This window comes from Zea mays, chromosome 8, assembly GCF_902167145.1.
Source record: "Zea mays cultivar B73 chromosome 8, Zm-B73-REFERENCE-NAM-5.0, whole genome shotgun sequence".
In the NCBI taxonomy this organism is placed as follows: Eukaryota; Viridiplantae; Streptophyta; class Magnoliopsida; order Poales; family Poaceae; genus Zea; species Zea mays.
The window spans coordinates 75110759-75124974 of record NC_050103.1 but is presented as its reverse complement, the minus strand read 5'-3'; the positions used below and the strand labels follow the sequence as shown (position 1 = coordinate 75124974).

At 44.1% G+C, this 14216-nt stretch overlaps 3 protein-coding genes across 3 annotated transcripts; all 3 read left to right on the top strand.

Annotated features, from left to right (window-relative positions):
• The first annotated feature begins 475 nt into the window (after positions 1-475).
• On the top strand, positions 476-6951 carry LOC100382356 (uncharacterized). Its single transcript, NM_001175102.1, has 14 exons — positions 476-649; positions 1094-1238; positions 1783-1850; positions 1936-1989; positions 2089-2172; positions 2335-2420; positions 2800-2880; positions 3369-3499; positions 4070-4111; positions 4843-4919; positions 4994-5078; positions 5626-5707; positions 6334-6406; positions 6526-6951. The coding sequence occupies exons 1-14, from the start codon at positions 558-560 to the stop codon at positions 6692-6694; spliced, it is 1269 nt and encodes a 422-aa protein (NP_001168573.1). The 5' UTR covers positions 476-557; the 3' UTR covers positions 6695-6951.
• A 1146-nt stretch (positions 6952-8097) lies between these two features.
• LOC100285534 (ATP binding protein) lies at positions 8098-11746 on the top strand. Its single transcript, NM_001158425.2, is given in 6 exon segments — positions 8098-8773; positions 9684-9805; positions 10468-10664; positions 10765-10939; positions 11104-11238; positions 11349-11746. Coding segments are annotated over 6 exon segments (1134 nt in total). The 5' UTR covers positions 8098-8478; the 3' UTR covers positions 11559-11746.
• An 837-nt stretch (positions 11747-12583) lies between these two features.
• LOC103635373 (pre-mRNA-splicing factor CWC21) lies at positions 12584-14031 on the top strand. Its single transcript, XM_008657840.3, has 2 exons — positions 12584-13188; positions 13439-14031. The coding sequence occupies exons 1-2, from the start codon at positions 12809-12811 to the stop codon at positions 13920-13922; spliced, it is 864 nt and encodes a 287-aa protein (XP_008656062.1). The 5' UTR covers positions 12584-12808; the 3' UTR covers positions 13923-14031.
• Positions 14032-14216: the final 185 nt, after the last annotated feature.

Here is a 14216-nt window from a genome sequence, read left to right as displayed (position 1 = left end):
TGACGACCACAAAAATAATGAATAATTAATCAACATATAAGAAATAAAGCAAAACGCAAAAAAAACTCAATTCAAATTTTAAAACTGGTGTATTTTATTCTTATCGATTAGAACGTAATATAATGTACGATTAAATTTAGAATAAACAACCACACTATAAACATAAGAAACCAATGTTCAACAAGAGAGGCAAAGAGCTCACGTGTGTGTCAGTGTGTGAGAGAATGTGCCTGTGTAAGTTTGATCAGCGAGCCGTTCCCAAATCCACTTGCTCAGTCGGCCGTGCGATCGGGATTTAGCGGTGGGGATCTGCACAAAAGCGGCAGTTTACAGCGAGCCCCTTGAACTAGCCTGTATTACCGTTGCGCAAAAGCGGCCGTTACCCTTGAACTAGCCTGTATTGCAGCGGAGCCACCGCCGATCCGGAACAATTGAATCGCTGCATCGGTGTTTCGCCGCCGCCGCAAAAAGAGGCGGCCGCGGTGAGTTCAAGGGAGGAGGAGGAAGAGGGTGTGAGGCGCTGCAGAACTCCTGTGGATCGGTGAGCCGAGGGCGATATGGGGATGTTCTTCAGCAAGGCGGAACCGCCGCCGCCCATGGTGCTGGTGCCGCCGCTCTTCGACTACCCTCCCATCGCTGCCCGCACCAGGTTCGCCGCTTCCCTTCTCTCCTCCATTCGGACCCTTCTGTTTTGTGACCTGTGAGGCAGGGAAGCCAATTGGTTGGTAGCCTCAGTGTGCACGAATCGCCGTACGCTCTGCATAACTGTTAGACTAGACGGTTGAATCGTCGTGATTAATCATGCTTGTCAAGCAATCGCGATTGATCGCTCGCGTATTGTGAAATGGAACTGTGGATTGGTGAAATGCGCCAGATCGCTGACACCAGTTGGCAGTACTGTTGCTCGTCTCAATTCTGGTAGCTTGCTTTTTCTTGGAGCACGCACATCTCTGGCAGATGCCTTTTCCTGCATAGTCCATAAGGGTATAAAGTTAGTTTTAGTCCACTGGAAGGATGAAACATCACTACATTGCACTTAGGGTGGCATTTATGTCAGCCTTGGTTCTTCATTGCACCAGTATTGAACATGCAGGATGGCGGTGCCAGCATATGAGCTAATGTTTGGGAAAGTCTCCCTGCACAATCTGTTTGAGGACTACTTTGATCAAGCTGGGAATATGACCTCAAGGATCATGTTGAAGCCGCTTGAAGATCCTCACGTTGATTTGATTGCTACTGTATCCTGTCAAACATTACTTATCATTTCTGCTGCGTCTTCTGTTCCTTCATCCTTTCAATATCATGGTACCTGTCTATTCAGGATATGATTGATTCTAAATGGATCACCAACTGAGCCCTATTTTCAGATTTTTTATTTGTTCATGCTGCTACCATTTTCACCCCTTTTCATTTATATTTCTTTCGAAGAATCACCAATTCACATCTCTAGTTGTCATTAGCATGCCATTGTTATTAAAACATCTACTGGCCTATTGACTTCTCTTCTGGAAAAGGACAATCTGTTGATGCTCCCTATGCTTGTTTTCAATTATGATAACAGTCTTCTCTGGATGTTGCATAGTGCCACAAGCTGAGGTCTTCACATATATATTTGTTGATATTACATATAACCTTGTGCCAGACTTTGAAATGGTGCCTTTTAGTGCAATCGCGTGTCCATAAAGCCACTGATTATAGCTGCAGGAGATTTCGTTCCAATTCATCCATTTTTAAATATTTTGTTACTTCACAAAAAGCTTTTGCCTACCTTAATGTCACTAGGTGTCTGCTGCTGCTGATAGAAACAGTGGAACAGAAGTAAAAGGGGATGCTTTATTTCGCTGGCAGAGGTGGATACTGGATACCCATAGCTTCTAAACTCTTCATATTAGTTCTACCTTTGTTATACTAACAAAAACAGTTGACTTCGTTTAGAGAGCTGGATGACCCCCATACCTTTGTGGACCTTCTTGTGTCAACTTCAAATCCGTAAGCACTTTCTGGTTCGATGGGCTATAATAGTCTTTGTCAGCATTTTTATGTATGAAAAACACGTCAATAACAATTTGCGCACCTCCTTTTTTGAAGCTTGCTGCAGCTGAGATTATGTGCATATCATCCTAAGTATCGTATTGGTGCCTTTGGAACATTACCTTTGCTAATGGGGAACAGGTAGGTAGGTGTGAGGCCATATATCTTGTTTCTGTTTCCAAATAATGCAAAGGCTGTTATATAGCTTTCCAGAAACTTTAATGTTGATTGTTGAAGATTTTTTTCTGGACCAATGTTAACTATATTTTATTCTGTTAAGTTATGTTTGTGTTTTTTTTGCAGGGTGCGTTCAGAAGACTATGGGGTCATGGGTGTAAGATATGGTTCAGAGAATTTATCTGTTGGAGCATCCTTTGTGCCAATTTCCTGTATACATTTATCTACTGCTAATACACCTCCTTTTCTTTTCTATCTTTTTGTTGGTGGTTTGCTACCCCAACTTGCTCGGGATTAAGGGTCTGTTTGGTGTGGCGCCGAAGCTGCCACAGCCTGCCTAAGCAGCGGCGCTCGATTTGGCCGCCACAACTCCGGCGGCAAATCTGTGGCGTGCTGTGGCGTGGGCGGTGGCCAACCAAACAGGCCTTAAGTGCCGTTGTTGTTATTTATTGAATTTCATTAAGGATGATATAACAAGTAGATGCATCTCCATGGTTTTGATTCGACTTAATGTATTGGATTGTTCCTTAATAATATTCTTATGTGGTTATTTTCAAGTCTAACTTGTCATGCTAATTCGTTTATTTGCAGTACCCAGTGAGGTACCCTTTGGTGCATGGTTGGTTGGGAGAAAAGGGAGCTTATCTGCAGGAGTACAATACAAGCCACTTAGTGAGTGTTACCAGGCTAAATGGTCCGAAGTTCTATTCTTTAGATGGATATATGACTCTCTTAAAACATCAGTTCATTGTTCTGCATTCCTTTGTTTTTTCACCACTGAAGGTTCTATACTTGCATGTTGGGGGTGTACTGTCGTTTGTAAGATATAGCTGTCTTTCGGCATTGAACCGTGACAACCAAAATAACAAAGCCTTTTAGTCCCAAGAAAGTTATCACTACTGCAAAGATGTATAAGGATTTGAAGTTCTCTACAATTACTATTTCTATTAGATTTTCCAATATTTACATAGGTTACGCTAACATGCTTGGGATTGAAAGACTTTGTTGTCATCGTCGTTGCTAAGTTCCAATATTTTGTTGAATATTTTCTTCCTTCCCTGCTAGCAGATAATACATGTGGATGTTTATTATTTTTATATGTTTTGAGCCTTCTGTTTTTGCTGCTAACCCTTATTCTCTATCCTATCTTTTTTCAATAGGTGGCAGCAAATATCCTATGCCATTTACAGAATTGGAGAACTGGAATTATGCAATCAGTTATGGTGTTGGCTCAACTAGCCCGCTCAGCCCTTCATTCATTTTCTCCCTGGAACTTGCCAGAAGCACACAGGTTTGCTTTTATATTGTACTACATATTTTTCAACAAGAAAGCTTCAGATAGTTTGTTAAGTTTGCAACTGCTATTAATCCATGAACAAGACTATAAAGTATAAACTATTTGCCGCCTCAGGTGGAGTGTTGATTTTTTTGTTCATGGATTAAGATATGTAATTTGCAAATAGCTATATATTCACGTTCGTGATTTATGTACGAACATTATCGATGAATAAGAAAATGTAATGTTTCGTTTTTTATTGGTGAATCGCATGCACTTTTAGTTTCTAGTTTACACACAATAATGCATGAGCTTTAATAGTTGCTGCTTGATTGAAATTTGTAAACACATTGAAACATGTCGTGAACAATGAACTGGATAGATATGCTTCCTTATCATTCTTCTGTGTGGGGTTCAAATGGTCAACTTTTCTTTTAGAAACTAAACTATTAGTTACTTATGGGCTAAACACCATAAATTATAACACGATATAAGTCGAGTAGTTGCCAGTGATGCTAGCTAAAGAATTTCCCTATCTAAATAATGCTGGCTACCTTGGATTGAATTTATTTCTTTAATGTGCAGCTAACCGCATCATTCTATCAGCACCTGGTTGTTCAAAGAAGGGTAAGGACAGTTCTTTCATTTTATATTTGTAAACAGTCCTTGTCCTTTCATATTATGCTGCAACTACATTTGTGATTCATGTTACATATATATGTTGTGTCATTAATTGAGGTTCAATTCCGCCACTATCAAACTGAAGTTGAACATGTCATTGAGTTGTTCCATGCCATTGATTAATTGTATTTGGACCAATCCATGTCAGCAAAATAGTATTTTGTGGTTCATCATATATTTTTTTTATTAGAGGGGACTTCCGTTATTTTCGTTATTGTGCTCATAGGAGGATTTTTCCCTGATAAGGACTCATCTGTTTCACTTTTTTTCTGGTTTAGATAAATTTCAGTAAGAGTTCTGTCGTATAAATTTCCAAATCTCTACTATATTAAAGCACCAGTTTCAACGGTCGTCTCGCGTCATTTTTTTTTGAAAAATCCCCTACATTTCTTTATAATCAACCCACACTCATATAATATCTTCTTTACTACTATAATAGGAGAGTTTATGTAAAAAATAAGGTGAAATTATGTATAAGTGAGTGTTTGAACCTTGGTTGTTGGCTCCACATTCACACCCAGCTAATCAATAGAAAACATATATTTTTGTACTTTATTAAAATAAAATTTATTCTGTGTCATATATATATATATATATATATATATAAACTGTAGCAATGCACGGGCATATCACTAGTTGACATTTATATGAGAGTATGCATGTCTTATGTTTACCAGGTAAAAAATCCTTTTGAAGATGATCAGGTTGTTGGCATTACAAACTACATCGATTTTGGACTTGAGTTGGCTGCCAAGTAAGCCTTTAGTGAAGGAATATAGCTTGTTCAAAATCAACCCAACTGGCTAACTACATTTTCAAACTCTGCAGGGTTGATAAAGATAAAGTGAGTGGGGATGGCAACTCGTTTCAGTTGGCTGCAAGTTGGCAAGCTAACAAAAACTTTCTGCTGAAGGTTAAATATTTTTATTTATTTGTTAGGCCTTTATTTTAGAAAGGATATGTGTTGCATTCCCACCTTGCACTGCACCATGTACATATGTCACGTTACAATTTAGGGAAATTGTTTGGTCCAAAAATCAAATCCAGCATATGGACCAGTAATGTTTTCCAAATCTTCATATATGCAGTTTATATTTTTTCAAGTTACGTCACTCCTTCACCCATTTCTGGAATTTTGGAAGCCATTTAGGTCAAATATATATGTAGTTCTTTAAAAGGTGGGAGCATATTGAAAAAAATGCAATGCTGTTGCACTAGAACCTGGCGTGCGGCACCGCTGATCTAATGATTGTTTCAGTGATTGAGCATGCTGCCTGGTTGTAATCACCACCTGTGATCCCTGATGCATAAAATGGACGGGACTGGCCGATTGGGTGGTGTCACACGGGCTCCCATGCGACACGCCGCATATAATTTTTTTCCGAATGGATTGGCATGCCCTCACCTCTAGACTGTCTCAGCACTTCTTTAATTGATGTGCATTGGTCTTTACTTATCAGGGAAAGCTTGGTCCTTCCACGTCCTCTGTAGCTCTGGCATTCAAATCATGGTGGAGACCATCCTTTACATTTAGTGTAACAGGTATCCAAGCAATAAAGCTTTTGCATTCTTTTATCTTTCTCTTAAAAGCAAGATCCAGTACATCCAGATCCATGAATACTGCTTTCAATAGAAGCGTTGTTTTCAGTTTCTTTGATATATTTTTCTGTATAAATTGGTAATTGCTGACCGAGTGACATCTTTCTAGTATGTGCTATTTCTTACCCTGCACTTAGAATTTAATGTTTCTTCCGTAACTTTCCCAGCTGTAAATAATTTTACCTTAAGCATGATGGGCAGCACAGGCTTCATGGCTCGGTTGTTATTACATGGCATTTGGTTATGGTTTAGTCCAATATTAGATTCGTACGCTTGCGTACTATAAACAGGACATGGCATAAGTATAATTCTGGAGAGCTGCAAAATATGAATTGTCTCTCTACCTTGGTGACTCACTATAGTGCTGTTTGATTCACATATTTATAATGTAATAGGTAACTGATAACGTTAAATAATGTTTGTTTTAGTACAACCGTAATCAGATACCACACTAAAAATTGATACAGGTATATTCAAACTTGTTACCGCGGTAATCGAGTGTAAACCATTACTATTACCATTTACGTTACATTTCGTAAACCAAACAACTCCTATGTTTCTGTCTGCAGCTGTGAATGATCATTCAAAGGGCACAACATCGTATGGATTTGGCCTCCGTGTCGAGGACCTTAGACGAGCGAGGTTCTGCCATTTATGCCCTGTGACCGAACCGTGTTCCTTTTCATCCTACTATACTATATCTAAGCGACGATGTTGTTCTGAGTACATTTTTTTTGCCCATAAACATTGACTAAATGCAGTTACCAGCGAGCTGATCCAAACTACGTCATGCTGACGCCAAGCAAGGAGCACTTGGCACCAGGTGTTCTGCGCGAGTACGGGAAGCGGCCCATGTTCCAGACACAAATCGATTCGGGCAACTACGACCATCTGCCTACAGAGCTGAAGCCTCTTGGCAGGATTTTCTAACTGTAGGCTGGCTGCTCGTGCTCGTGGTCGTCTTTCGCTAGGAGAGATTTTTTGTTGTTGTTGTTGTAGATCTTATCCGTCTTGGTCCTTTAGACATGCTGCTGTAACTTGCATTGACTCGTGAGCGGATTGCGTCATGATAGCTGCATGGCTTTTGGAAGCCAGAAGGATCATCCAACGCTTCTTCTTGCATTGCTATGTACTTGGGTGGATATATATAACGGTATGGTGCAGTGGACAGGCGGTCTTGAATCCTCATTCACTTGTATGATATCATCGGGTCGCAGTCCAGTACGTGGATGAATCGCAGTCAGCTGGGGATATATTATTGTCCAATCGATATGTCCAAGTTGATACTAAATCACCTGGATAATATTGTTCTCCTACGTCTAAGTCTAACCAATCTACTAGATACCCGTCGTTCAAAGAAAGTTGCATCTCTTGGAGGCCAGGGATATATCATAGACACCTACAACACTGCACGTCACGAGCACGCAGCCTAAGCGTCGCAGTTTCTGGGCAGCGACGTCGACGTGGGAGCGGTCTGCACAGGGCTCTACCTCGACAACGTGGCGACGTGGACGTGGATCATCCATGCATCACGGTGGATGTGAAGCGAGGTAGCCGAGTAGGGGGCCGGCCGCCAGGGCTCATCACGGCACGGGAAAACGCTATCCACAACACCTCGCCAACCTGTGGGCGACAAAACCGGCGGGAACTAACCTTACCTTGGCTCTTCCATGCATGACCATCCGATCGACGGCCAAAAAGGAAAAAGCGTGGAGACAAGAATACTGTACGCCTTGTGAATTGTGATTCAGCAACTGAGCAGGGATGGCTGGTGATTTGGCTCTTAGCTTGGTTTTTCAACGTCGACGTGGTGGCCTGGCGCTTGGATTTGACTTTGGTGCGTGTCTGGTGGTCTCATTTGGCTCTTAGCTCGTTGCCGGTGAATGCGGGATGAGATGGCTGAAAGACACGCCGACCCATGCGTTCTTTAGTTTAGCTCATCTTTTCTTCGAAATCTCACTTCTTCAGCTTTAACTGATTAGCTAACCTCGGTTCATTTTGGACTGTTTTTAATTAGCAGGCATAACTTTAACTACAAGGTAACTCTGGCGGATGAAACGAGCCTCCTCAAACTCTAAGTTATTTGTTTGTTTGTAAAAAAAAAACTAAAGATACGTTATTCATATTTATCTATATACTGTATGTTCGTAGAAACGTTTGTTTATACATATTTTCCGTACTTGTATTGTAGTAGAAAACGATAGATGAAAACATATTTTCCGTACTTGTATTGTAATAGAAAACGAGAGACTTTATAGTAGTAGAGTAGACTAGTAGTATTTTTTTTCCCAATTTTGTTTTAGGACTAGTCTGGTACTGGTAGCATATTGGTATTTGCCTATTTGGTACCCAGACCCACGCGGCGGCACCCGCCACCGATCGAGCCGCTCCGGCGAGCGCAGCGCAGCCCACGGCATTTGCCGATTTGTGAAGGAGCGTGAAAAAGCCCTTCCCACGCTGGGCCCCGCCTCCGCGACGCGAGCCCACACGTCCGTTTCCGGTGCCTTGGCCAGACAGGCAGCCCATGTGCTGAGCTCACATGCCTGCCGCTCCCACACCTCGCCACCCTCCTGCCTCCTCCGCATCCGCGCCCCCTCGCTTAGCCTAAACCGCGGGGCAGCTAGTCTCGCCACCGCAGGCCGCACCGGTCATCACACCGGAGCGCACGCGGGGAGCCCCCGTAGAGTTCCGGGGCGACCAGGCCAACTAACGCCATGAAGGAGGAAGGCGGCGGCGGGGACGCGGGGTTCGTGCGGGCGGACCAGATCGACCTCAAGAGCCTGGACGAGCAGCTGGAGCGCCATCTCACCCGCGCCTGGACCATGGAGAAGCGCAAGGAGGAGGCCTCCGCCGGCGCTGGCGCCGGCGCCAGGCAGCACCAGCAGTCCCGGCGCCCGCGGAGGGAGGACTGGGAGATCGACCCCGCCAAGCTTGTCGTCAAGGGCGTCATCGCCCGCGGCACCTTTGGCACCGTCCACCGCGGCATCTACGACGCTCACGACGTCGCAGGTAGCCTGTTCCGCCGCCGCCGCTCTGTCCGTTCTCTGCACCCCGCACGCGCTCGTCTCGTGGCGCCGGAATCGCCTCGCCGGACTGCCAGTGCGGCACCGGTTGGGGACGGTGGCGGCTCGCGTGCGTGCGCGCCCGACGCGCCCCCTCCTTTCTGTTGCCTCTTTTGGCAAATTGCGGGAGTTGACGGGCTGCTTTTTTTGGGGGGTTTCCCGTGCTGCGAGCCTGCGAGTGCCACCCCGTGACATCAGTTGGATGGATAGGGCGGCTTTTGGTCACTCGTGTGAGTCGGGACCATCGTCTAGTCGTGATTCTTGAGATCCTCTGGAGCCAAAATTCGGCAAGAAGTTGCTTTGGGGATTCCACAAAGGCACAGAGCTTTCTAGAGCCGAAAGCAATCTAGATTTTCCCACCAGATAGAAACAACTTTATTTGCTGACCCACCCTACAGTACTTTCCCAAGTATATTTCGGTACATGTTAAGCGGTTCAAGCAGGTGCTCTGCTTGTATATAGAATGATAGTTTGCACTCACTCATTTCTACTATCTTGGCATGGCTTACATAAGTTGGCAGTCAGTTGTTTAGCCACAATTCAATGCCAAAAGAATATGCTGGATGATGTTATCCAATTATCCTTTGTAGCGGGATAGTAGTAGTTATAATTATAATCGTCTAAATTTGAGTATGTATAATCAACTGTGGCATGGATAATGGAGCACATAGTATCTATGATTTATCCATATACCTACCCTACCCCTGCAATTCTCAAATCCAACTCCTGCTTCTTCCAAACCATGGTACCTCGATAGCCTGATCGCATCAAGTCTGTGTTCTAGTTTTAAGCTGCCAGTTTGTTACTAAAATGAAAACTTATTCTTATGTGAGATTTTGACTTATGATGCTTTCTAGTGAAACTACTTGATTGGGGAGAGGATGGGCATAGATCAGAACAAGACATTGCAGCACTAAGAGCAGCTTTTTCACAAGAGGTCTCTGTTTGGCATAAGCTTGACCATCCAAATGTAACCAAGGTACTGCTTGGATAAAGAAGGCATCGTTTGTTTCTCATATTTTCACTTTATGTTCAGCTGTATTTGAAGAAATGGTGATCAATTAAGATGGGTCTTCACTGTGGTATCATGCATTACTAGTCCTACTTGTTTGTCTAGATTGCATATGAAGGGATTGCATTGATAGATTTAGTGTGCTGTCCCATCTCCCATTGCCATTGATACCTTGTTTCGTTCTCCAGTCTTTTCAATATATCGACATCAGAGGTGAACAATGCAATGATTCTCATTGTAGGGGTAAAACATTCTGCTATGTTTTTTTTGTCTAAGTAGTAATTGCTGTACACAAAGTCAGATATCTGATGCAATGCTTGAATCGTAGTTTAAGTAAGTCAATCTAGCAGCTTCCTAAATGTTTTGCTATTACACATCCATGATTACTATTTCTCTAGTCACGATAAAGATGAAGAAAATCTCAATTATTACATGAATTGACTTACCAAGATTCATGTTTTTTTTCCAGTACTCCGCTGACATGTTTCTTCATTTTTTAGAGGCTGGGTGATAGTTCTAGCATTAGAGAAAATGGTGTCGACCTATCACGGATCATGTTTCTTCATTAGTCTATTACTATCCATGTTCGTCAGATACTGTAACAAACAGGTTTGATTTTTCCTGTACAGTTTATTGGAGCTATAATGGGTGCAAGGGATCTGAATATTCAAACGGAAAACGGCCACATTGGCATGCCAACTAATATCTGCTGTGTCGTTGTGGAGTACCTTCCTGGTGGTGCACTAAAATCATTTCTGATAAAGAACAGGAGAAAGAAGCTAGCTTTTAAGGTCGTTGTTCAAATCGCTCTTGACCTTGCCAGGGGGTTAGTATTTTACTGGATCATCCTCGGTCTCCCTAAATCTTTATTGTACCGTTTCTTGTTGGATAATTATTGTCTGCATTGACTCTTCAATCTTCGTTAGATTAAGCTATCTCCATTCCAAGAAGATTGTGCACCGTGATGTGAAGACTGAAAATATGCTTCTTGACAAAACGAGAACCGTGAAGATCGCTGATTTTGGTGTTGCTCGCCTTGAAGCTTCAAATCCCAGTGACATGACGGGCGAAACTGGAACGCTTGGTTACATGGCACCTGAGGTACCTTTTCCTGGGCAGTGACAGACACTCAACCCCTCCTCCACTCCTAGCTGCTCTTTTATCTCGTGGTGTCATCACTTTTAGCTAGCTCTGGCATAATAATAGTAATAAAAAGACATCCTTGCATGAAGCACTTGTATTAATCTATGTTATGTGCCTTGCAGGTTCTCAATGGAAATCCCTACAACAGGAAATGCGATGTTTACAGCTTCGGGATCTGTTTGTGGGAGATATACTGCTGTGATATGCCATATCCTGACTTGAGCTTTTCTGAGGTCACGTCTGCGGTTGTCCGTCAGGTAAAGATCTGATTTTCCGCCTTGCATGCTTGCCGCTTGCAAGTTGCAACTCTCTAGCCGCTGAGTTCTGAGCAAGTGGGGATGGTACTACAATACCACCTGGTTTACAGAACCTGAGGCCGGAGATACCACGCTGCTGCCCGAGCTCTCTATCGAACGTGATGAAGCGCTGCTGGGACGCCAACCCCGACAAGCGACCTGAGATGGCCGAGGCGGTGTCCATGCTGGAGGCGATCGACACGTCGAAGGGTGGAGGCATGATCCCTGTGGACCAGCGGCCAGGATGCCTTGCGTGCTTCCGGCAGTACAGAGGTCCATGACAGATAGGTGGAAACCTGTTGGAGCTGCGGCCTCTAGATCTCGTGGATGCCGATCGATCGCGTGTTGTTTTCTGGGGAAGCAAACTGGTTAATGGAGCTAGCCCGCCTTACCGGCTCGTGTAAATCCTCTGTCCATCAATTCTGTAACTCTGTTTTATCGATTAATGAAAAGAACCGGGCTTGCTCGACTGATTCCTGGCCGATGCAAATGTTGTTTTTTTTGGAAGAGAATCGAACTTGAAATGAAAACGAGATGGGTGCCGTACCATCTGGTGCGAATTATTGGAGATTACTACATGTGATTCTGAGTGCAGAGAAACGGAACATGATAAGGCGAAATTCGAAGGAATCAATCATATATAAATCATATATAGTTTCTTTTTGTTTAGGAAAAACGTAGGAACCGGGGCCTAGAGCATCTCCAAGAGACTAGCTAAATAACTCGCTAAGCCAAATTTTGGCTACTCAATAGCAAAATAACTCTTTAACAGATTAGCTATCTGACTCGCCAAGCTATCCGATTTTTTAAATTGAGTCTCTCACTAGTTAAATTTGGCTAGCCACATGACTATCTAAAATAGGTACATAGTCTGTTGTTGCAGTGAGATGCTACATATAGAGTAATCTTTATAAAAAGTTAAATAGATAGTTAAATATAGAGCTAAAAATGAAGAGTTTTTTGGAGATGTTTTTTTATTCGGCCACTCGTCAATTCGTCATATACACCACACCCGCCAATCGGTTGACTTAAATAAAATATGGACAAATCTTGAAACCGTCCACCGGGGACCCCCTTCTGTTTCCCTCTAGGGCTCCAGGGCTCCAGGCTCCATCGACAATTCCACATCCACGGATCCACCCATGCACTGCACGCACGCACGCACCGACCGGGTCGTGGACTCGTGGATCAGTCGCGGCGCAGGTCTCCGAGTCCGCTCTCCAGCCAAAAAACTAACCAAACGTCCAAACCCCTCGCGACGGGTCGTGGATCAGTCGCGGACTCGCGGCGCAGGTCTCCGAGATGTCTATCCAGCGTTCCAGCCCCCCTCCAGCCTCTATAAATAAAACCCGTCTCCTCTCGACTCCTTCATCACCTCACCCTACCCCGTCCCGTCCGGATTGAGGATCTGACGTGACGCGCGCGAGCACGAAGCCTCGGCCCCAACCCGACTAAAACCTAGCCGGGCTTCCCTTTCGCTAGGTTTGCGCCACCGCCGATCCGGCCGACCTCTCCCCGCCCGCCGGCGGCGATGTACAACAGCATCGGGCTGCAGACCGCGCGGGGGTCGGGCACCAACGGGTACGTCCAGACCAACAAGTTCTTCATCAAGCCCCGTTCCACATCCGGCGGGGGGCCGGGCGGGCCCCACAGACCGCCGCTCCCCGACGCCGCCGGCGCGGATGGCGGCGGGATGCGCAAGCCCAACAAGGAGATCCTCGAGCACGACCGCAAGCGCCAGGTCGAGCTCAAGCTGCTCGTGCTCAGGGACGCGCTCGAGGAGCAGGGCTACACCGAGGACGAGATCGAGGAGCGCGTCGAGGAGGCGCGCAAGGTCGCGGAGGCAGAGACGGCAGCGGAGGAGGCAGGGAGCGTTTGCGGCGCCGGGCGACCGCCTCTACCCGGCAGATGGTATGATCGGTTGGCGTCTTAGCTTATAGGTCATTCAGTATACCTTCTTCTGTTAGACGGCATATTCATGCAGATGATAGACGCTGACCACACTACTTCCATGTAGCCTTCTTTTAGTTGGATGCCTCCATTTAGTCTCTGAGATTATTTTCCATTTGAAAATAAAAAAAATTGTTGTTTCTGATAAACATTTAGTCTCTTGAGTTTTTTTTATCTACATTCTGATTATAAGTTGCCATAATTTTCTTAGGTTTACAGACACACAGAGCCACCATGTTGCAGCACGGAAGGAGAAGCAGCTTGAGACTCTAAGGGCTGCTTTAGGGCTGAACGCTGATGATGCAAATAAAGGGAATGCAGAAAGTGATGGGGAGCTTATTCCTGTTAAGTATTACGAGGAACTAGATACTATTGGGCAAAAGGATAGCAAGGATTCAAAGGATGTCAAAAAGAGCCAGAAGAAAAAAGAGAATGACAAAAGGAGCCAACCCAGAAGTTCGAGAAAGAGCAAGTATGACTCAGGTCACGATCATATAACACAAAAACGAAGAAGAGTTCCCACCCACCATGATTCCGAAGATGGTTTAGAGACTGATTATAATGGGAAGGAAAAGAAACACGACAAGAAACGTCATCTTGGTTCAGTTGATAATTCTGAAAATGATTGGAAGAAGGCAGAGCGTGGAAAGAACTCTTATCACGATATAGATTACAACAGTAGCCTCGACAGTTAGGGTTATGTGTGGCTTTGCTATGTAATGGGGTGTCTTCTGTGTAATGGGTTTAGACTCCACAATTCTATTATATAAATATATCTCGAAACCTTGGTTATGGTTCTAGCAATTTTTAACTGAGTAATCAAGTATGTCGCAAAGGTTAAAACATCAATAAAGTATAATTAAACAGGCTGCAAGCATCACATACATAGAGTTAGCAAATACCAGTTACAGAACTCATCAATGTTATTTATCACAATGTCATTTGTCATAGCTATAATTTAGCGCATTGGACACAAATTTTTCCTCCAA